Below are 25,896 nucleotides of genomic sequence, written 5' to 3' on the forward strand. Positions count from 1 at the left end.
TTATTGAATAATATAAAATTATAATTTGATAAGGTCCACGATATTAGTCCCAACAGTCTAAATTATTTGTAATACAAGTCTTACAAAGTATACAACACATCATTGATTTGTTTGCTGTTTATATTTCAATTAAAGCTGAAATTCAATTAATCTAACACACGCTAATAAAGCAATCATATTATAAAAGGAAAATATTATAGATTTATGTGTTTGGAATAAAGGGATGTGTCTCATCACATATTCACATTTGACCAATAACAAAAAACACAATTCCATCAACGGCGAATAAGAGTAAGAAATTTCTCAATTATTATAATATTATTAGAAATACAATTTTGAAAATTTCGCCAATGGAAGATAATAAAACTATCGGTAAATCGTTAGACGTGTCGTCGCGTCTTTCAAACTAATCGATAGTTCTGTTGTAGTAGTAGAACATTGAAAAATATTTTTTCGTTATCGGTCTGCCGGCATACCTAAGTGGCTTTTTAACATACAAACAAACACCGCCGGCGTACAAACAATAATGCAATCCATTGCGCGTGATTGCATATTTTGTATCGTTGTATCATTATAATAATATACCGGCAAAATATTCGATAAAATTATTTGTTGTGCGCATGACCGACCTTACCAGCGGACATTTTAATGTTATATATTTTGATAATGGAACATCGCCTCGCGTAATAGTAGTAGTTAATTTCAAATCAAACACTCTATCTACAACGGACGTGACAATATACATAATATTATAATTCAAGTACCTGAGATATTGTAAAAACATTACCCATAAACATCAAAAAATTATTATAATGCTATACAAATCCACACACACAAATGACGGTAACGATGGAGAGTTTTTGCACCGCAATTAAAAATAACATATGAATCATTGAACTAGTATTTACCAAAACAAGCTTTTGCGCATGCGATCCGAACATCAGAACGGTTATTTGACTATCGTAATCGATTATTTTGAACATTTTAACTGGCACCTGGTTAAAATAAAATAAGATATCTATTAGGTATAATAATAACGCATCGTTTGTGTCCTGATATAATAACCAGAGAACATAAACCAGTTTAGAGGTTTATGGTTACGAATTACAATGGGATAAAATAGTTTCTAAAAATATAAGACATCTGATAATGCAAAAAATAAAATTCAATCATAAAGTTATTGCATTACCTTACAATTTAATCGAAGTTTATTTTTAGAAGACTGTTTAACCGGCGTTGTACAAACACTATAATAATTTGCACCGGAACATAAGTATCAAATACTACCGTGCCAGGAACAAATTTTTTGAACATACGCACTCATTGAAAACTAAATAGTTCGAGTAGGAAATTCGTGACGGTAGGCGCTTCGGGGTGCGTGCGACTCGTTAATTCACAATTTATTTGTTTTACGCGTGTCTAAACTGATAACTCGTCGTATATTATGCGCATAGTACTAAGTCGGGCACTTCGAGTGGCTTTTGATATTTCCAAAAGTAAATTCGTTTTTACCCCGGCAAAAAAACAAGGGGTGGTGGCCAGGGGATAGTACAATAGTTATACCGAGATTTCTACGCTCGGAGTGAATCTATATAATCGCTGTGGGGAAAAAAATAAGTTATCCGCGCTCCGTTATAAATATTATTCCGCGGCAGACGTAAAATTATTTATCACAGTGTATATTATATCATGTTGCTGTTGTTATTATTATTATTATTATTATTATTATTATTACTATGCAGATGGCGGAGCAGCAGGTATAATACGCCGTCGCGTATAATATTTCGTTTCATTTGTCCGCTCATTACGAGGCGTTCATGCATATGCAATTTCGGTACTCGAGTGTGTACGAGCAGATAAGGACGCGGCGCGTCGCATAATACCCACACACTCGCGCCCACACACGCTGGGCGTTTTGGATGAGTGAGGGGGATGGAGATAACTACTGTTATAACTCTTGCCCCCCCCCCCTCGCAACTGTGTGTAGCGGCGGCCCATTGTGGTTTTAGGTTTCTGTGTATGGTTAGTTTGTACTACGCGTCTATATTATGTAATAATAATACCCACCTACCTGCTGCATTATTATGATGTCCGTTGTGTTTTTTTTTCAAAAAATCGTCCGTTTCATTTTCGAGGGCATTCAAAGTTTTAATACTTACTACACGTCATACCCTATACGAGTAACTCTGGCTTGGCATTTTCAACTAAACGTATTTCACACAAGTGTTTCGAAATATTCGTTACAAATACATCACATTTTTGTCGGTATTTCATTTTAGACGTTTGATTGATATCAATAATTACCATAACTCGTTGTAAACACACTACAACAAGTTATAAAAGAATTGTTTTGAATACCCAGCTGCGTGAAATAAATTTACCGAGTGAAATTTACTATACGAGACAAGAGTTGGGTGTGACATGACTTATGCGTTGATGAAACTTTATTTTTTATTGACATTAAGTCAATTTTATCTTCTATTTCAACAGACACGACGCATCCATTGTAGTTTATACACATTGCAGACTCCAAAATACTTTTATTTATGATTGTTTACTGTTCTGATAATGGAAATTTGTATTATACTATAGTTGGCTAATTTTCATGGCGTCCGCATTGCATTGATTATTGGTTATACATATTTCATTTTAGACTCATAAATTACGTTAATATTATAGAAACGAAAAAGTTAGCATAGTTGTAAAGTTTGCTTTTCCTGCTTTCTTGTTTATTATTATTTTTTCTAGTTTGCGAAACGTTTTATCCGTCGTGCTACCACCTCGACCCCCCCCCCCCATATCGTTATAGTGTACGATGAGTATATTATTCGACCCGAAACGCTTTTATTTTATTTTAATCGAAACGGAAAAGAGTATAAAATAAATACAAACGCTGTCTTTTGCACTCGGTGGCTCACGGGATCGCATTTGTTTTTTTCTTGGTAGAGAAAAAAATGCATCTGAACACAAAGGGAAACCTCAAAAGTATGACTTCTGTTTTGTCGTCGAAAGACTAAGAAAATAATAACCAGTCATGATGGTGTCACAAGACGATGTCGACAACGACAATAATACGCATTGCCTTGATTAGTTTTCTCTCTTCGCAAGAGCATTTTTTTAACAACTAAAAATATGTTTCACTTTGTCGTTTTTATTCAACTAACTTTACTAGTCCAACGACATTGTAAAATATTGAAATGACTTAATTATACGATGTCGATGACGGGATTCGATGGGATCAGGTGACATTCGGTCGTAATGCTCTCCGATTGATTGGCCACGTGAGCCACAATAATATTACATTATTAGTATATATATATATATATATATATGAAGTGTATAAACCCTACCGGTCAACAATCACCGCAACGGCCACCGCCGACGGCGAAATCCGATCTTAAGCCTCTTTAGGGCAAAATGCGAAATGGTCTAGGCGGCCCGTGCCTACACTGTCGGTCCGACAAATCTCCCTGGGGGGTCGTCTCGTAATGCAATTTGGGGTAAATCTCCTCGTGCACACATACATCGAGCAAGTTTATAATATATATATTATACAGAGGTAAATTTCGTAGGAATCATGACGAAGGGCTCGGTTTCAACGACACACGGTTGATTAAAAACGAAATATATATCGATACACATTATTATTATACATAATATCGTACGTAGGTATAGGTAACTATTGTGAAATAATAATAATAGTGAGCCTAAGCCCCAAACACAAGTATATCGCATTACATTCATTCTTTGACGTCCTGTTCCCCGTAGTATAATATGATATTATAACGTTAAGTAATTGAGACGTATTTTTTTTTACTTCCAGTGATATAGAAATGTCCATTCCTACCCCATGTGCGTCCACAGCTGATGGCAGCAACGACGGCGAACAGCCGGAAACCGACTACATAAAAATGTTCGTGGGCCAAATACCTAGGGCCATGAACGAACAGGACCTGATGGATATGTTCGGCGAGTTTGGTCGAGTGTACCAGTTGAACTTGCTCAGGGACAAGTTTTCGGGGGTCAGTAAAGGTAAGATCTTACGAATTTCATGTACGAATTATTTTTAGGAATGCAAATCTAAATTTATTATTATATTATATATCTGCGAGTTTTAAAAATGTACACGTTTCACTGTGTACAAAAATCGTTCGTCGTGCCGAGTGATTTGTCGCGTGTTCCGACAACACTATAATATTATTACTAAATGTATGACAATATATAATCGTGAACTCAAAAACGTGAATTTCAATCTGCTATACAGTTGTTTTTGTCACTCTTCCTCTCTCTTTATCCTCCCACCCGTCTCGTAACTGTACATAATTAATAATTTAAAAAAAAAAATGAACATTTGATGAAAAGTTTTTCGGTTTAATTGCGGCCAAAACGACAGAAGTTTTCAAATTACACCCGACGACGCGATGTGTACAAAACAGTACCAGGGACATAATTATTACGAACGACACGACATCGTCTCCGAATTCCATACCATTCCTCTTCACGTGTATAATAATACAAGGTATTAATGGGCACCTTTTATACAAGTACGGAGTGAGCCCTGCAACTCAGGGACGCAAGCAAAACGAAAACCCTAAATATACCTGACAAAGCAATGGTACATAATAATAACCACGTTGCGATATAATTGACATTCTTAAAACTAGAAGCCCTGCTCGTCAGTTTTGTTCGATTTATTTTTTTTGTACGTTATTTTGACTGAAATATTAGTATACCACGATATGTATGGCCGCACGGTATAGTCATGTTTTAAAACTATTCTATATGCACATCAAACGAGACATCAAACGTTTTCGTCGGGTATAAGACGTAATATGGCAATCACGAGATCAACATGCAAGACAATAGATTCAAAAGTACAAATGTCTAGTACGATCTAAAATTGAATATATTTCGTCTTAATATACAATATTGTATTGTGCGTTAAGAATTTCTGATTATATTGTTGACGTTATATTTTAGGTTGGCCCAACCAAACGCCGTACTCATGTTATCAGTAGTTGTTGCAAAGGTTCTGCCTATCGCATAGATTTGATATTTTAGACAATCCATGTATGATGTGTTTGTATACTCGTATATTTGTGTTTGTATTTGTATTGTTAATATTTGAGCACAAACAACTAAATTATGGAAAATGATGGGCGAAACATTTTTTTCCGCGTTTATGTAATAAATATTATGATCCAAAATGCTATATCGTTTTTAAAATATTATTAACATTATTAGACGTAGTGCTTGAAGTACCGCCATCGCGGTGAATGCGCATCACTGACCTTAGAGGTCCACGCGCTTTTCGCTGGCACGAGGCTTATACATTTTTTACGATTCAGTACAGTGGAGGCCGTCATCGTCATGGCGATTAATGAGCGCTGTGTTTACGGCCAATTATATTATATATTATATACCATCGTGCGCGTTTCTCAACACCTAAATCCACGTCGTTAAATCGTCGGCTGGCCGGTCGGTATTTTAATCGTCTTTATCACCCCACGTGTGGGCGTCGCAGCCGAAATTGGAACGCAAACGACGAGGGCATATAATTATGATAATTAATGTACGTTTTATTTCTATTTTTCCTTTTTTCACATGCCTTGGTTATTTCGATGCAGCCCGAGTTTTTGATTCTTGTTCAAAGTTATACAATACCTACCATTATGGTCGTACGCAAAATAAACCCTATGCGGAGAGACAATTTTTTTTTACAATAAACGTGGTTACGAGTGTATTACCGAATAACGACGGCGGTAAACACACTTAAATCGCGAGAGGAATACGCGTCAGTATGACGGTACGTGCGCGTTCCAGCAAAATTCTTCGGCAATTAATTTTTAAGTACGCGAAAGACGGTGACGTCGGTCTATCTCCGAAACTCGTAATTAAAATGAAAAAAAATAAAACAAAACAAAAACTCTTTACTCAGCTTTTTGAGTTTCAATCGAGTCACAAAAGAAGTGAGGTATACCTACTACTTCGGTAGTAATAAGGATCAGTCTAAAAGTTTTCCTACTCCGTTGTTGCTGTCGGATTTAATGACATTTCCAGTTCTCCAATAATACTGCACCTATACCTAGGGGGTGGTTTTTCTTCGTTAATTATTACCAAAAAAGTCGAATAAAAGTCCGCCACGGCCTACGACTACAAACATTTTTTATCACCACGCAGTGACGACGATTCCGTGTCTCGACGGTGCCACGGAGGGGTCATTGCTTAACTTTAATACTATATTATATTACATTATTTTCGTAGGCATTTTATCGCATCGCTCGTAAATCCATCGCCCTTTTTTTTCGCCCCGATACGATCACATAGCGCCGCACTCTTCGTGTAGTTCTTACGTACGATCGGGGAAAAGATTACCGCGGTAGTGGTATCTACATGTACGTAGATATAGTCGTTGGCCTCGCCGAGCGCATATACACCGCCGGATCCAGCGCATATATTTGTTTTGTTCGTATATACGACGATAATCCCGACATCGTTGTACACATTTGTCTAGATTAAAACCCGTGCTCGTATTATTGAAATCCTCGATATATACACACGCACATAATGTTTACGTCGTGTCTGTACAAAACTTTGGAGACGGGACAATGCGCGAGCGTATATTATATAGTTATTCCGCCGAAGTGTCGGTGTGGCGGATACACAGTGTACAAACCTGTTCGACGCATAACACTTATATGTGTAGTGTGAGTGTTGAGACGGGTAGAGGGGATAAAAAACTTTGATCGGATATACCGCGGTGATTTATATCCGTCGTACTCTCTCGTTTCCTGCAGACTGCGATCCGTACATGTTTGAATATCGTCCGTATTATTGTCATAAAATATTGATGACGACCGGAATCCGACGGCCAAACAACATCGCCGTCTTTGTCGCCGTCTTTGCGTATATCCCGCAGTGTATCCACGCGTACACATTAAATTGTTTTTTAGGGCCGGGCGGACGGGACCGCTGATCCTCGCCGATGACGACGAGGCACTAAAACAGCAGTTGTTGTTGTTTTCGTGCGTGCGATCGGTTTCGCCTCGCAAGACGGTCGCGACCTGCGTGTCTGGCAAGACAATGTTAAACCCGCGGATTACGTGCCGGTAAAATATGGCCTATTCGGATTTTAATTTGCAAAAGTGAACTACCCCGGACGCGTTTAAAATGCGCGTTTGCGATAATAAATTGCGCGTTCTTCACTCCGCCTGCCCTCCGCATCCGTGCACCTACGCCTATACTGCCACAATATCAATAACTTTCGAGTCGTATAGTACTTTACCCGTATTCGACGGAAGAACTGACGATATCGTCATCGTCTTTGTTCATTTTTCGCGCGTCCACGTCGTACAATAAACCTCGTGCGGCAGAGACATTATTTTCTTCTTGTATCAGGTACGCTAGTTGTATATTACTCGTATCAGAAAATTCGTTCGATTTTGCTCACTCCGTTCTGAATGGCGTTGGAACAAAACGTACTGTCATAATCTAACGGTTGTTGAATAGTCGAGGAAGAGGAAGAGAGAGAAGGTGGGGCGTGTGGAAGAGAGGAGGGAAGAGATTGAGCTCACGGGAAAGTACCTTAGCTGGCTGAGAATGTATCCGACGTGAGTCAATCCTCTCACATATATTATTTTGAATTGTCAAAAACTCAATAATATACACCTTTACTTGTGATTGTAATACAATTTATGAAACGTCATACTTTATAAAACATTATTGACTTCGATGTATGAAACCATATAAATGTCACTTGATGAATTACCCGAACATTATATTTAAGTGACAGTTATATTCTACTACTTTCCTCCGGTTAAGTATCCGTCAAGGAATTGTTACATCGGATCATTACAATCCAATATGGTTTCGTGTTAGAAAATAAATAGTCTGATAAAATATTTTTCTGGGTTTCTGTACTACAATTTTTTTTATTAAAATATGTTTGTTATTTCTGCATATCATTAATAGTATGATGAAAATATCATCATTTTTATTACATTACACTCGAACAATTATGATTTGGGATTAAAATTCGATGAGCCAAAAATCATTATTATTAAAAAATGGTTTTTTTTTTTTTTGCAATTATGAATATTGATTTGGTGAACTATTATGAGGGAGCCATCTTTTGAAAAACAGTTTTGATGAATATATTTATCATAAAAGTATGTTTAGCTTAACCAAAAAGTAGTAACACAAAAATGCAATGGTATTAGTTATTTATAAAACCTAATCACAATGCCGCTATGGAATCCTATTGTATTCATTGGGTATATGTATATTATTTTAATTAATAAAAATTTGAAAACACTAAAATATAGAATGGTGTTCATGTTGTTACAAAAATATAGTTATAAGTATTTTTTCTTCAAAATGTAACTTGGCAAGTGCAATAATTAATATTTTACAATAGATTTTTAAAACAAAATCAAATCTGTATAGTGTATTTAGTGTCTCGCTGTCGTGAAATATTGAAACAGTAATCTCTCTCTTGCTGTTATTTTATAGAACTAGTATTTCACTTTGATCTAGTAACCGTGACGTCTAGTGCGGATTCATAAGCAAAACGTGCAATTTGTTTACATCGAAATGAACGAAAACAAGGGTGAGTGGAGGGTTGATACGTAAAAATCCGTTTGAAATCCGAGTACTACAAAAACGACGAATGGCCCAGTCAGGTATACGGCGGTCAGTGTTTTGTGAAGAGGGTCACAGCCACTGATTTCAAACGTTCAGCAAACAGGGATTGATAAATATAAAAATGTCTGAAGACAAACAAATTGGGCGGCCGATAGGTCAGTGGAGGAGGTAGGTACTTATACAAAACGACATGTTCATAGAATATAATTATGGATCGAGATGATAATAACGAGTTGTTAAGGTTAGGGTAGTCGAATAAATAATAAATATTTAGACCAATTGACTGGACTATAAACAATGTACATGTCGATTGAAACACCGTCAGTGTTTTCATATGGATTATACTAAAATATTATAATAATATGTAATCTATAATCAATATTGAAATTAATTTTCATTTGTATGGGGTTTATAGTCTGAGAAACTACCAAATCGATTGCAGTCATCACTTTTTGAAGACATTCTTCAAGACTTAAATGTTCATATATTTGTTTTTCAACCCCTTTAAACGGTTGCAAGGCTCACACTTGAATTTTTTTGCATTCGAGTATTTTTTTGTTGTTTTTTTAAAATATAGCGTATAATTATTGGTGGTCACAGAAAAAAGACTATTATACAATTCACATATTATTATATATAACCTCATTCAAAAAATAGATTTACGTTTGTAGCTTATATACTCAAAAACTACTCGACCGATTTTGACGAAAATTTAAAATTGTTCTAAGAGATATCTAAAAAGTTTAAAGAGTAGTTTGAATCACGTTTAAAAATATACTAAGTGCTATATCCAATCCGCCGTAGGCGAATTGCCCATCTCGGTTGAATTAGTTCACAAAGCAAGGTACAGACTTCCATTTGCCAGTGAGCAGAGGTACACTAAAACCAAGATACACCTGTATATATAGCGTCTTGTCTTATTTTTGTTCATTTTTTATACGTGCAAAGTCAAGATGTACAACTAGGCAGTATATAAGATAGAAAATTAAGCACCGTATTTAGGGCATCCGCATATACTCATTTTACTGTTTCATGACGACTATTTTCGTTTATTGCTTGCATACGTTTCTCAACAAACTAAAGTATTCTGCGTAATATTATAGGAGTGTACCGTACGACCGACCGTATACAACTATTTTCGAAAACTGTCAACGATGCGTCTTAATTAGATTATAAATCACGAAAATTGAAATCTTACATATTGATAATATTACACCTGTATATTAGATACGTAAAACTACAGAGATTGTGGCGAATAGGATGGAAATGCAAACTCGGGATGTGTAGCTAGATGGTGTACAAGATACAAAAGTAGAAACTATTATATTATACAGGGCAGCAGCGTATAAACACATTTGTGTGTTTACTGTTTAATGACGTCTATTATCGTTATTGTACATGTATACAATTCTTAATGTGCGTACAATATATAGGCATGTAATATACGAGCCACCATACGCACTGTTTTTTTGGAAAAAGCTTCCTCGGAGACTAAATTAGATTATAAATCAAGAAAATTGAAATCTTACATATTAATATTACGCGTGTATAATAGAAACGCAGGGCTATACGGAGATTGTGGCGAATAGGATGGGAGACATAATAATATAAAAGAGCTACCCCTCGCGTAATTTTCACGCTTTTGCCGTTACGTTTTGCAGCGGTGCGATCCGAAAGCGGAAACGCGCTTGGTCCGACATGAATAATAAACGCGAAACGACAGCGGAAACGGTCTTTTTCGACAAACGTTCGTACAATACGCGTGCACAATAATAATAATAATAATAATAATAATAATAATGAAAAAAATTCTAATTTTCTTCAAATATTTACGTTTTTCGTCTTACAACTTGAAGCAGTTATTCGAAGGGCGGCGCTTTAAAGTATATAATGCTGTAGAAATATTCAATAATCGAACTACCGCCGTATTGCACTTTTGATCAAAGATAATATCGTACACATAAATGTCATTATCATCTCAAATAATATATAGGTACTTATATTATTATAGCTTGAATTGTTCTCGGGACATTTCGAACATGACATTTATAATTAAATATCAAAATTTAAAATGAATATTTAATAGTAATCTGTAATCTATATATTCAATATATTGAAAAATTTAATTAAAACAAGAATATTGTTCATGTATACTACAAAATATTACACTGACGGGGAATAAATGTAATTATTTTAAAAATATATTTCAACTCTACGGACCACTTTATCAATTTAAACCTCAAAATAATTTTTTTTATTAAAATTAAAATATATTTACACAATTCGATGAAACTAATTGCAGGTAGCTATACTTGAACGACAATACACAGTAAATAAAAAATTAACGAAATATAACTTTAATTCCTGTTGAGATATTTTTCAGATACCCAATAGATAATAAATTATATATTATGACTGCATACGTGTCAGTTTTCATTGTTTCCTTATGCGCACAATCGGACAATACGTATACCACATAGGAAGGTTATATAAAAAATAGTAATCATAAACGTCAATATATTCCATATTAAAGAAATTGAAAACAGAAATACGCATGCATATTTTGGCCTTTGAGTACTATCTGTTTCTGTCGTCTATAGTACATCGCTCGTTTATTAAAATTAGGTTTTATTATAAAGGTACCTTAGGAAAATTAATCATTGTTTTATTGATGTGTTAACGTTGTAAAGGTAAGGTAAAATAAGAGTGAAGTTGGGGGGAAGTACATGAAAAATTCTTAGATTTGTGTGTGTCTGTGTGTGTGTGTGTGTGTGTGTGTGTGTGTGTGTGTGTGTGTGTGTGTGTGTGTGTGTGTGTGNGTGTGTGTGTGTGTGTGTGTGTGTGTGTGTGTGTGTGTGTGTGTGTGTGTGTGTGTGTGTGTGTGTGTGTGTGTGTGTGTGTGCGCCCCTTGTGTGAGCGCAATCGTCGACACGCACGCGATCCGATTGAATGAATTCCGACAATGGCCTCTCCACCGCGACCCGATAGACAAAAATTCCTGGGAAAACATGATCGATGGAAATATCAAGAATCGGGTTTTCCCGAAGGAGAAATGGGCTGGGTAAGGGCGGAGAGGCAAAGACCCCGCGGTATCAACCCTTGAGAAAACCAACAATAATGGCACGCGATATAAAAACGAACGGCTAATGAAAGTCGAAGGTTCTTCTAATTGAATTGAATTGAATTTATTGAATTTTCAAAATAATACAAAAACAACTACAAATAATTATAAGTATGATATACGACATATTATTTTGCACTAGTCTTATTTTAATTAACTTAAACAAAAATATCAGTAGACGTTATTATCAGTAGAGTTCTTTTTCCCAAAACCATCGTCGTCGGGCAACAGATGTCACGCCAAACGTCCTATAACCCTGTTGGTACCCCGCGCAATGCTGCTGCTCTAAAATTACAATGAAAATGCAAACATATTTTTTTTCATAAATGTTAAAAGTATACACTTTACTCCTACCCATAGTGTCACCAAAAAGCACTCTAGGGGAATCTGCGGCATCGCTAAGTTCATATCGTAATTTATATAATATATACCTACTTCAAAATAGCGATAAATTAGGAAAAACTCAATAATTATTATGCACATTGCGTTACGCGCTCTCGTCGTCGTTGATTATTATTCTCATATTCTCGTTCAAAACGGTATAAATGCGTATTCCAAACCAATAGTTTCGTACCTAGTACCGTAATGTAGGAAAATTAATTCTAATTCTCCGCTGTATTTCGAGTTTATGAACATTAAAAATGATGTATTAGAAAACCATAGTCGCGTGCCATGGTTTCAGTATTACCTATATATATATATATATAAGTGGTTTCTAGCGGTTTTGACGACAGACGAGTGATATTATTGTTCTTTGTGTTCCACCCCTAATTTAATTTAATATGCCTAAACTCTAATTAAACATCATTAGCAACGGACTATAACAATTAACCAGCATTATATACAATTCGGTATGCTAATATTATAGTGCGGAGCTACTAATGTGTTGATAGCTGCTATCGATGTATGTCCCAAGTCCCAGAGTCAATTTGTCGATTAAGATACCACCTCGTATCCGTCGCCGCCGACGAAAAGCCTCATTAAAAGATCATTCGGGACAAACTTTTTTCGGCACTATACCTATATTATATATTATACGTATACTTCACGGTCTGTCGTACCAAAACCAAAAAGCGGCCACTTTTAATCGACGTTTTAATACATTGTTCTGATACATTACTGCGGGGCGGTTCGTAGCTATAATAACACGGTAATATACAGAAAACGCATTATAAACGGAAGTGGTATTTTAACTCTGGCGACGGGGAAGGGACGAGAGTATAGGGAAAAGAAAATGTCGAAAAAAAAAGTTGAGGCGGGCGTTACTACGATATAAGTTTAGTACGACAAATACTCGAGATAAGTTAGAATCGAGAAGACGACTTTACGGGATTTAGCACGCCGGGCTGCGGACTTGTGTCGTAAGTTTGACGTGGATGGGTGGCCACCACTTGGGGGTTCCTCATAAAAACTCGCATTACGTTACATTTTCATGTATATATAATAGTATAGTGCTACATTTTATTTGTATAACACATTTTTTTTTTATAAATATTTCCTCTTAGATCTTGAATTTTCTTTGATATAATGTATTGCGATCATTATCTCTCGTGTTTATAAAAATTATTGTATATATTATTAATATTTATTATTTTTTTTTGTAAGTCACTCAACTGTTACCATCTGTCTGATCTCTACGCTTTGACCGCGTAGGTATTCTCGTTACTAAATGTTGTGAATTAATGAACCGATTAACAGCGTTTATTTTTTCTTTGAAAACACTCTTGAACGAATTCAATTTATATATACCATATCCGTTACGGTTAATTAAAAAACTCCGTTGAAAAGTGCTTATAGTTTTTTTCACATTGTTTTCTTCTCGCTTTTTATGTTTCCCCAGAATAATATTGTTTATTTACGATTTCCACGATAAACTCAACAAAACCTATTACAGTCGAACGTTTAAATTAAATATTGTGATAATAAATTAGTAAGTTTTACTTAAGTCAGTTTAATACTCATAGTATCATTAATTGATTTAATACCTAACAATAAGGAATTTAGGTTTCACTAGAAAAGTCGTGTACAATCATTAATCTTTAATTCATTTACAACATAAGCTTTTTATTCACTAGAAGACACTGCAAGTTATTAACAAAACAACTGTATACATAATAATTTAAATGTTAAAAGAAGAATTACTCTTAATAATTCATTCATTTATTTAGTATTGATAATCCACTTTAATCAATACATACCAAACTGTACTGCAATATAAAACAAAATAAAAATAAATAAATGTTGTGACTTATATAAGTCACAGGGTAAAGAGTGTTTACTTTCAACAATGATTAAGAAAATTAAATTAGAAATATGTCTTAGCCCAACGAATTTTACACACTATAAGCAACTCAAACATAAATCCGTTCATAATTACAGAAGTTCTACTTACGAACAAATTCGAAAAGACAAAACAATTTACAGATATTTCTCGATAAGTGAAAACATTTATTTTTTTCAATAATTTTATTGAAATATTAGAATTTTGTAATTCTAGGACTTTTCAAATTTTCGTATTGTGTATTTTGTGTATAGATATTGTGAATTTGATGATTTGATAAAAAAAACAGTATATAGTACTTTCGTCCTAAGAAATAGCGCAGAACACAATATCTCGTTCTCCTCTATATGTATTTTCATAATCTAACATTGGTAACACGGCGTCTTGGATAGACAATTTAGCTACACCGCTGTCGTTTTTCCGTTGAGTTAGGTAATCATCAAACCCGTGCTTCGACTCTTTTCCTTCACTCAAAACTAACTACACCCAAACAGATAAGTGTCATAATAAACCAAAATATATAATATTGTTGTAAATCTTTTGTTGCGGTTTGTACTCGGTATAGCACTCTCATCGGGTACTTTTTTATTATTATAAGTTACTCTGGCTGGGTAATAAAGTCGTGTATTCGGAAAATATTTTCCTACAAATCACCGTCGACTACAACGCGTCTCGGACCATGATCATAGGACGAACTGTAATGATTGTCGATAAATTTCAAAGCCTGGTGAATTCTAGTTAAATATAGACTTATAACACCCTTATAACTTTGCAGACGGTCACAAAATGGAAACCGATGCGATATTGTTATTATTGTTATTGCTATTATTATAACTATGCATAAGAATCGCAAAAACTCGTTTATTTGGCATAAACAGCAACCGAAGATACTGTGAAACGGATTACACGACACGTGTGGGTACCATACGACTTTGCGAATTATCCCATGACACGAGGCACTTGTGTGTAACCAGTAACCACACGCGTGTGGTGTAAGCCCCATTCGACGGGCGTTAAACGGTCGCTCGCGTATAGGTAGGTCGTCGTCGTCGTGTGCTGCGTTATCGAATAAACTCTCCACCGCACGACCTTTCCTCTACTCACCACCGTGCTGATCGATGGAAAAATATATAATAATATTATGTTATTATTTACCTATATTCTGACTACGCAAAAATATCGTCGTCGTCGTCGTCGTCAAACACGCATGTACCTACCTATTTTAATATAAGAACTATTTATTTTCGGCATCTGAATTATTTTCACCGATCATCGAGATGATGATCAATACGGCCCATCGCTATGGTAGAACGTATCACAGTACATATATATATATTTAACAAACAACAATCAATTACAGGTATACAAAGTATTGAAATTAAAATAGAAAGTGATACCACTTCGTAGACCTCGTTTTATGCATACCAAATATATAATATTATGTTTACTATTACTTTGATAAAATATTCCTCTATACGCTGAAAACTCTCAAACATCGATTGTTTTTTTTTCAAATATAAAATAATTGTTTTCTATCAAAATATTTTATTATTTTTATCAAACAATTAAAAAGGAAACTACATCACGGACGGCGTCATAATATATTATTATTTTAATTAACGTAGGTAATATTGTAATAATTAATAAACATCGAAGTTGATACATTTTACATAGGTACTAATCCATTAGGTACCGACTTTATCGATTGCGAAACTGTAGGCATAAAACGTATTGTGTACCATGTGAATATTAATTAATAAATGAATAACAATCGCGAAGCTGTTCAAACTTTGATTTCCTGATTATTTTATTTTTTGTTTCATGTTCATTGTTATATAGTTCAATGAATCTGCTGTCCACTTTTAATCATTATATTTCATTTAACGGCGTAATGTTGACTTTTACTACCTGAATCATTTTTAGTTAAATGTATTATTATCATAGTTAATTGATGCACAACTTTTAATCATATGGTATACATTTTGACATTTTGCTGTTAATAATAAATTAAATTAAGCCACTGGTGTTATTTTAAATGAAACCTTTTTTGACCCTTCTTCGTACTATAATTTTTATAACCATTATTCGATATTTTGATGATTAAAGGGAAACCTTTTTATTTTTATAATGGTACTCCACAATATTTTGTAAAATATAATTAAATGTCATTAATTTAAAAAAAAAACAACACACGTAAAATGTTTAATATTTGTTCAAGGTATTTTAATTTTAAGAGATAGTTTACATTAATTATGGGATTGGTGAAAATCTTAAAAATGCAAAGTTTTTCATTAACTTTTACATTAACCCATGTTTACGGATAATTATTTAAAAAGTATTAACGTTTTAGAAACATAATACATTGTACCTTTTCTGCTGCCAAGGTTTAGATTAAAAAAAAAAAAAAATTATCTTACAGCTGGGTAAACGTTTTAGGAATTCAAAACAACTACCTACCTATACTACAGTATAATAACAAAACTATATGTTACTCAAAAGCTTTTCAAGTATCTGTTCCACTGTGCTTATAACTCATTTTAAAATGAATACATATAAATATTTATTATATAAAACAAAAAATGTAATGTCTGAGATAAATTCGGGGTTTTTGAACGTCCCGTGGTCTTTAGTAATCATTTTGGTCATTATTTAGGGCCTAGGTGTGACATTTTGTTCTACAAATTACAATGGCCATTATGGCCACTATAGGGCAATCACTTTGTTAATATATTTTTATTCATCTCAATTTCTGCTAAACCATTACAATTTCAATTTTGTTTACGTAATATCGTTACATTATTGCGTGACGATAATATGTTAATATACGTAATTGGGTAGGATTTCTCGCCGGAACGTTAATATGTATAGGGTTATAGAGAGATGATGGTAAAATGAAGTGGGATAACACATGGCGCATTCTTGCGACGAACGCTCTTTGAGCGAGTGCGGTACGTTTCTTTTATCGTGTCGACGATAGGGTAGGTGTATAATGTAACGTTAAGTCGTCAAAATTATTATTTTCTCACTTAAAATACTGTCCACGCCGTGACGCGTGCTGTACATACATCGTTGTCGACACATTTCCGAGTAAGTACTGTATTATGCCTAGTAATTCTATATGTCGCCACCCCGAATAAAAATATTATTTTGTTGAACAGAAACACATATCGTCGCCGTCCTACCTTGGTCTCCACCCCAGTTTAATCTTCTTAGTTCTGACCGAAATATAATCCTCACAATAGCGACCAAAATCCTCCCGTCGGGCTGTATCATATACGTAGTATCATATCAGCTGTTATTTGGTGTAGGTGCCTAAATGCGTATAATATATACCTACTCATACTGTTAACGTCAATAACGTGAATGTCTTGACTTCGATTGCAATCTCATTATCGGTCTGATTAAATGTATGTATTTATAAATCATCACTTAGTACAATTATTTAGAATTTGTTTCTAACTTTTTGTTAATCGTCTTGTCTTGTTGCTGTCTTATGTTTAAAATTTTTTCATCACAACGTTATTTTTGGTTATTTACCTCCACGTTGTAATACAATTACTCGTCATAAATTATTGGTTAAAACGAATAATAATGGCATAATTATTGTTCCCGAAAACGCATAGTTTCTCTCGTGAAAACTTTCAACAAAATAATCAAATAATTAATACTATTGTTTTGTTTTTAGCCCGTAAATCTATTAACAATTTGAGATATCCTTTCTTTTTTAAAGCCCTTTTTAACGTTTTTTCGAACAACATAAAAATTTTCGTACCATAATATTATCGAACAGTTATCTAATGTACCTTAATAATTTTGTTTTAAACAATAGTATTTTATAATATTACAGTACACCACAACATAATATTATGAATTTTTACTTGAATTCCTCACATGTTTAATGCACATTATAATTTATAACCCCTGCTAAACGTTCCTATGCAGTACTCTAATATAACAAAAAAACAAACATAACAATCGTAAAATATAAATTGAAAACTATATAAACGCACTAAAGTTAAATTTGTTTGTTTAAAAACAACGCACGCATATAAAAATTCGTCTTAATCTTCGTACATAGTTTCTTTTAGAATCAAAAGCATACATTCTTTGAATAGAGGCTCACTCCCCCCCCCCCACACTCAACACCACCATCACACTAGCTAGATATTATTTTACCCCGAACATAATATTTTTTACCATTGTGTTTATTACTCATATCAAGTCATACACAACAACTGTCGTCATAATAATATTATTAAGTCGAGTATTATATATATTTTTTCCCCCGATTTTTTCTCCTTGACAAATCACGTAAAACACTTTGTATATGGTAGTAAACACACGCGCAATTATATTACCGTACACACAGCTATAGCACCATAGTGCACCGTAGCACAGTACTCGTATAACACATATAATATATAATATATGTACACGTGGCCGGTGGGCGGGGGGAAGAATAGCGATTTCAAAAGTATGGCTTTGAGATTTATGTGTGTAATGCACGCGCGTGTTGACTGTAGCGTTAAGATTTGTTGTCGGCGAATGTACTGACAACACCACACAATAATAATTTATTCCACTGCCAGATAAACATACATCTATGTGTGTGTGTGTGTGTGTGTGTGTGTGTGTGTGTAAGCGTATCGGCATTATTCAACCAACACCACCACCACCACGAAGTATTTACATTGTGTAGAAACGATTTTGGAAAGAGGAGAAAAAATAATAATAATAATAAGTGGAAGAAGTAACCGTTCACCCAATCACCCGACACCGCCACAATCGATTTGTTCGTAGCCGTCGCCGTCGTCGTCCGTATCCGCCGGCCGTCGGTCGGGATGGGGCGAGTGCAGTAGTTGTGGATCGGCCGTCGAAATAAGGGATGGCGGGAACGATAGGGAGTTTGCTGCAACACGTCACGTCACGTATTCCACGTTTATCCCCCCGGCCGAGTGGTTTTAGGCGATTGTTTTTACGCAGAATTTTCAAAAATACACAACTCGCACAAATTCCACTTGATCCCGCCGCTTTTCTCCGGCATTGCGATCGCGTGCAGCGCGTACCAAAATACTGTAAGTCTGATGTCTATGTATATATATATATATATATAGATGGCTAGCAGAGGCATATCTGCTAATACGATTGTTTGATATTGTTGTATATGTATATGTGTATATGTATATGCATGTGTGTGAAACTGATGTCCACGCTGATCCCATAGAAACTATATTATATATTATGTTTCATTGAAATCCTCTAAAGACGTGCGATTGTGACGGAAATTGTCTTATTTTATTATTATTTTGAGAGTGTGGGATGGCTTTTGGTCAATTACGTGAAGCCAAAGGCTCGCGTGAAAATCGAAACATATATAATAATAATCATCACCGACGCACAGCCCTAATACAACCCTGGAGCGGCGTTCCGCGTTCAATCATTAGGAAATGCAGCAGCGGCCAGTCGTCGTCCCTTCCGGTCGACCGAGCCAAACAGCAGCACCCACCTCTACCTAGTCGTCGTCGCATGCGTTGTTCCAGATTAATAAATCGATGAGGTCACCACCGCCACCGTCGCATACGATCACCCAGCAGAGAATTGACCTCCAACCCGCGCGCGTCGGCGTGTCTTATTGGAGTCGGTCCAACGCTAATGAGACTTTAGATCGGCTTGTCGATTAAAATTTAAAACGCCATTTCACTATTTTTATCATTATCGTCTGCCATCAGTACAACCGCCACCACCGGTTAAGGAAAAATTATTTTTAATTGTTATTGATTATTATACCTACTATTATAATAATATAATTATGTAAATATAAATTATAAGACCAAGTTCCAGTTCGAATTCTCGGGCTTGAATTCCATAAAAATTGTGCTTTTGTCTTGATAAAAATAGTAAAAATAATGTTATATATATACACGACCGCATCGATCTTTATTATCCACTCTAATGTGTTTTTTAGTACCGGTGCTAATTTGTTCGGCCAGCGTTCGTCCCATGTTCGTATATTATAACAATATATACCTACCACATCTGGTAAAATATTTTAGTAAAAATATTGCCTTACATTTTTATAGACATGGATGCTGGAGCGCAACTAACTTGTTCGGTAACAACTCCAATAATATCATACGTAACAAATGACTATAAGGTTTAAAAATACGATCGGTTGTTTTCATACATCAGTCGTGGTGGAGACTTAATTATTTTTCCGTATTTTTTCTTACTCTTTGAACGTTTATTATATATACACAAAAACCAAAAGGACCACATTGAATTCGACTCGTTTAAAAACGATCTTTGTAAAAAGCACGTTCAGAAGATCAGTTACACAAAATCTAATCAAAAAATTACAAGCCTTTAGGTCATACAGTTCTTATATTATTTTAATTTGGAAAACTATATATATACTATACATTACACTTATTTTAATAGAACCATTGAATAACCCTTTTTTTAAGATTCAATATACACCTATACTTACATTTTTACGTTATATATTTTGAGCAACACGAATTTTGAAATCGCAGTCTTTTGATAAATTACATCAATTTATTCAATAAAATATGATAATGTAAGATATAATATACATATCATCATATTAAATAAAAATATATTTTTATGTTGACTACAATGTTATTACGTTCTCATGTGAAAATGTTTAATTGATCATGAGACTTGATATTATATGTTGCCGATACGGACTACGGACTAATGTAGAAAACCTGTTTTTGACTTGGTCGATCATAAGCAACACAGTGTATTTACAGAAGCTTTCCGTATATTCGTACTGTTCATATTTAAAATTTTTTAAAAATGCAATTAGTTACATTTTTTTAAACATTTTCTCCGTATACTTGTATACTCACCGAAATTAATATAAAATATAATTAAAAACAAGAAAAAAAACCACGCTTATTGTAGTTATGTAGGGTAATGTTGGGTTACGTGTCGCGCAATAATTTTACAACGTTTTTCCATAGTTTTTAAGAATCTTTATAAAATATCTAGGTACCTACACTCATTATACGTAAATTCAATAAATTCTAAATAATGTAATAATATAGAGGTTTATGAAAATATGTCGCTATCCATATGAAAAACGTGGCATTCATGAATATAATATTGGTGAATGTGCATTCTATCTTACGATCCGCAGGAAATGGACATTTTTCGTCGAACCGGAAATGATAATATAGAGGTTGTTTCGCCAAAATCTCATCGCGCTGCTTAACTACACTATAATATCACAGATTATATAAAACCAGTTGGTGCATTTCCGCAATACTACATTTACGTATATAGTGATAACTCGAACTTTACCTCAATGCAGTAGGATCACATATGAGGAATTAATAATTGTACAACACCTTTACTATAAATATTGTATCAAATAATATGTCAATCGTTAGGAATTCGAGGCTAGTGCTAAATATCAGTGATGCGTAGTTAATCATCAATAATTTCTCATAAAAACTGTTTTTCTCTGTTAATGGCGACACTGTTTCTGGTTAGGTTTTGATTTGCTTATATTTTTCGGGAATAAAATTATTTGAATAGGAAGTACACCATCTGATTTTATATAATCCATAATAATATATTAAACATACTCACATGCATACAAAAAAAAACGGAAAATCGAGTCGAATGGAAAGGTGGTACTAAGAAAACGAAGTAAACCAAACCTAACCATTGTCCGCGATATCGTAAGACATTAGACCATAATATATATAGCAACAAGATAGCCATCTCCTTTTTCTTATCGTTGATGTCGGTCGCCATTTACAAAGAAAGCGATGTTTACAAAACAATATTATCAAAGTATATATACATAATTAAATATGTTTATGAATAAATGTAAAATAAATGTAAGCATTGCCTACTTTATAAATGATGGCGGCCGACTTCAACATCGATCACAATTATTCACAACTTTAATACACATCGCCGTAACACAGTCGCCGCGAGTATACCGCGGTATACTGACATGCGGACGACGGTCACCTCGGTCAAGCTTACCGCGGTTTCCCGCAGGTTTATGTCAATAACCTCACAATGGAATTCGCGGACGGACGCGTTCGAAAGTGGTCACCAAAACATTTAGCACCGTAATCCGAAGAAATTCTAAACCCGTGCGTTCCGATCGCAGGGCGACCGCCGACCATATACATTTACGCGGTATACTCGCCGTGACCGGGGCTAACCACGGTATTAATTCCCGTCGGTCAGTCTTATAAAACGGTCGCTGCGGTTTTTATTTTTTTTTTCGTTTTTCGCGTCCACGAGTGCGTGTGTACAGAGTTGTGCAATGCGACAAAATTCCAGCCTCGATCTAAAACTCACTGTTATAAATTAATGTGCTATAATATTATACTGGTGTCCGCAATGTCGAAACGCTCAGAGTCAACCACCCCCGGCCTGACGAAACATACAAGATTTTCAAGAAGAAAATGCGGGTAAGTCTGTAATTCTCTGCTGTGAATTAAGGGTCTAGAGAATCACTGTTAGGTATGTTATCAATTTTAATTAAATGATATAAATTCATTGTACATGAAAAACGATTCTGAGCAAAGACGGTCTGTCAGCATATAACATCATTAAATGATATAATTGTGATTAAAATAATTCATTTCATTATTAAGCATTAGTAAGTACTACAGTAGGTTGAATACATTTTTGCCTAAAAAACGTCATTGTTTGTATGAAATAGAAAAATACATTTTAAAAGTTTCAAATTCACAGGAATAATATTTGTTAATTACAACTAAAATTTTTAATCTTCAATTAAATATCTAATCCCGTCCAAGTCATGTATAAAAAATAATAAAATAAAAATTTGATGTGAAATGTCAATTATCTTCTATTAAATATTTGATGTTAATCGTTTTTAAATAACATCAAAAACCAAAATCGATTTGTCGAAAACCAATTTTTTTTTTAACTCCTGTTTTTCCTTAATTTGTTTTTGTTTTTTCTGAAGATGTTGAAAACTTCTGAGGAATTTAATATTTTACCACCCGAATGAACCAAGTAAATTCATTTTTCAGAAATAATGATAAGTTTAAAAACGAAGCATTATTTCGTATACTTATTGTGCACACGGGCACAACAAAATAAAAAACACATTGTAAAATCAATACATTCATCGCTCCTCTCAGAATCTAAAATTCAAAACGTATCGGTAAGGAATAATAACGCACCAACTATTTTCGAATTCGAGTTCGATACTGGTCGGTACGTAATGCTTGTATACTGCACGAGTAACTTTTTGAACTCCCAAAATTGATCCGATTTGAGTCAAAGTAAAAAGACAATATTATTATGAGTTTTCTATTCACATGTCTTTTAAGAGAGTAGACATTTTTGTAGGCGACCGATATTTAGAAAATTTGAGAATTCATCTAGTACTTACGAGTTGTTTCGTCATCCAGATTACTAGTCGACAACTCGTGAAATAAAATTAACATTATTATTATGAGCATATTTCGGTAAACTGTTGTACAACTGCAATAATATGCGCCAACGTGTCTGATGTTACCGTATTATTTGGTTCACGGCGCAGCCGATCCAAACGTTGTTGGTTTTTATTTTGACGAATTCCCAACTATGTGTGTTTGGGTATGGTTTTTGCATAAATGCATCCGTCACAAATAGGCACCTGGATTTTCCAAATAATCCTACTCCTAATAATTAATGATTTATCAATAATTATTAGTAAAACAAATATTTGTATTCATTAAGCTATGTGTGGGTTGTGGGTATACTTTTATGCATTCAATACGGTAATACGTACACAGTATTCCTACAACCTCGCCGGCTGGCTGCCTATATCAATTATTTATACTAAACATATACTACACACAGTACCTACATTATACTTTGTTATTAAATATTATTTATTTTCAACCATTAACAAACAATATAAAATATATTAATTCGGGATCATAAATGCGATAAAATATTTCCAAAACCATAAAATGTTCATATTGACGTAGTTTGAAATATTATAATTATTATTGTTGTACTAGTGAGTTTTTATAATGATAAAAATGGCATGTCATATTATTTTATTGAAATGAATCCGAATAAGAAGATTTTTTTTTATTTAGTCAAAACAGTGTCCAGCCTTTTTATATATTGGTGAATCGCTCAGGAAAATGTATTCTTTAAATTTAAGATATACCTACGACATATTATATTTCATACATAGCCTGTGATGACACGTGACAGCATAGAAACTATTATACGATTTTGACGATCAAAATTAATTTCGGCGTGCCCGCTTTTATAATACAATACAATACATTAATATTATATTATTAACACACGATAGCTATTTCTTTTCCAATGTCACCTGATATAGTAACAGTGACTCAAATAAGGGTACGATATCCTTTCGTCAATATAGAATCGTTACCGTAAAATATGAGTAAAGATTGAGATCATCCAGAAAGTAGTTATTGTACTTATATTAGATTCTCCCAATCGCTTTTCTCTGGAGGAGTCACTGGAGAGTGTAGCGGTCAAGGGCTGCTTAAAATTAAAATGAGTAAGGGCTGCAAATAATCACGAACGCCCACGTCATAAAAGGATCGGAAGAGCTGGTGATCGCGAAAATGTCATCGGGTTTTGACACGCAGATACCAACATCGAATAATTAATATTATTATTATCATCATCATCGGCGACGAATCGAGCTGTGATGGAAATACTATCGAGTTTTGGATGACGGAGTAAACGAGCTGCCTACGTATTATAATAACAACAGCACCACACGTTATGCAGAGGGATGTTAATCGAAGGGTTATATTATTATTATTATTATTGTGTAAACAGCGGTCGCCACTGGTGCATGTGTCGACAAAACGGCGACGGCGCCATCGTGAGCGACGTGGTGCAGTTTCCCCGCGAAAAACATACAGTAATGGATTCTGCGGCATTGACCACTCTATACGGTGTAGTGGTGTGTTTGTCCGACGCTTTTTTCCAGCTCATAGTTAAACCAACTCACCCCGCAAGTACGTCGAACGGAAGCACGTTGTTTGGAAAAATTAATTTTTGACGTGCGTGTAAATGACGCCGTTAGTTTTTTACCACTGAAAATTTTAATTAACATGTCAAATTATATTATACCTACTTGTTTCGGAAAAATCGTGTGTGCAGTGGAGTAATAATTATGACGAAATATAATATCTGCTTTCAAACAAAATATTCGTTTCGATGTACACTGACTTATGACGATAACCAACAGGCAAACTAAAGCCAAACTACGTGCAATTTTGTTGAACTCCAGATACAGAAAGTAATATGTTTGAAACCTTTCTAAGTTTTATTTTTTGATACAGCTGTAAATTGACTGTAAACACGTGTTGCGATTTCTAGTTTCAACTGAGAATAAAAAATTTACCGTTTTTAGGAATAACAAATATTGAGCATTGCATTCATGTTAACAACATTATGTAAAGGGTTTATATATTTATCTCATCTGTGCTTAAGTTGAAGATAAAAAAATACGGACAAAATACAATTAAGTATGTCTATTAATATATTATATTTAATTTTGTATTAAATATTTATATTTGCTACAATATGATGAAATATATGCAACAAAAAAATTAATACTTATATCAAATACAATATTAGACTAGTATAGCTAAATAAAAAAAAAACAATATTATTTATGATTAGTTGTTTAAAATAAGAAGATTGTATTCTTAATTTAAATATTAAATAAAATGCACTGGAAGATTTATGCAATACCTACCCATATTTTTCTGAAATGTATTTGAATTTTAGTTGAAAATAAATCCCAATTAGGTATTTTTTAGTTCCATTTCTCTTTGGTTTT

At 34.2% G+C, this 25,896-nt stretch overlaps 1 protein-coding gene across 17 annotated transcripts in view; it reads left to right on the forward strand.

Annotated features, from left to right (window-relative positions):
* The window catches only part of LOC111034385 (CUGBP Elav-like family member 1), a 178,397-nt gene that overhangs the window by 69,044 nt on the left and 83,457 nt on the right, over positions 1-25,896 (forward strand). For all 17 annotated transcript variants that reach the window (XM_022315575.1, XM_022315582.1, XM_022315587.1 and 14 more), the window contains one exon: positions 3,824-4,032. In XM_022315575.1, the coding sequence (XP_022171267.1) occupies positions 3,824-4,032 (209 nt within the window). The remainder of the gene's footprint in view (positions 1-3,823; positions 4,033-25,896) is intronic.

This window comes from Myzus persicae, unplaced genomic scaffold (assembly GCF_001856785.1).
Source record: "Myzus persicae strain clone G006 unplaced genomic scaffold, MPER_G0061.0, whole genome shotgun sequence".
Lineage (NCBI taxonomy): Eukaryota > Metazoa > Arthropoda > Insecta > Hemiptera > Aphididae > Myzus > Myzus persicae.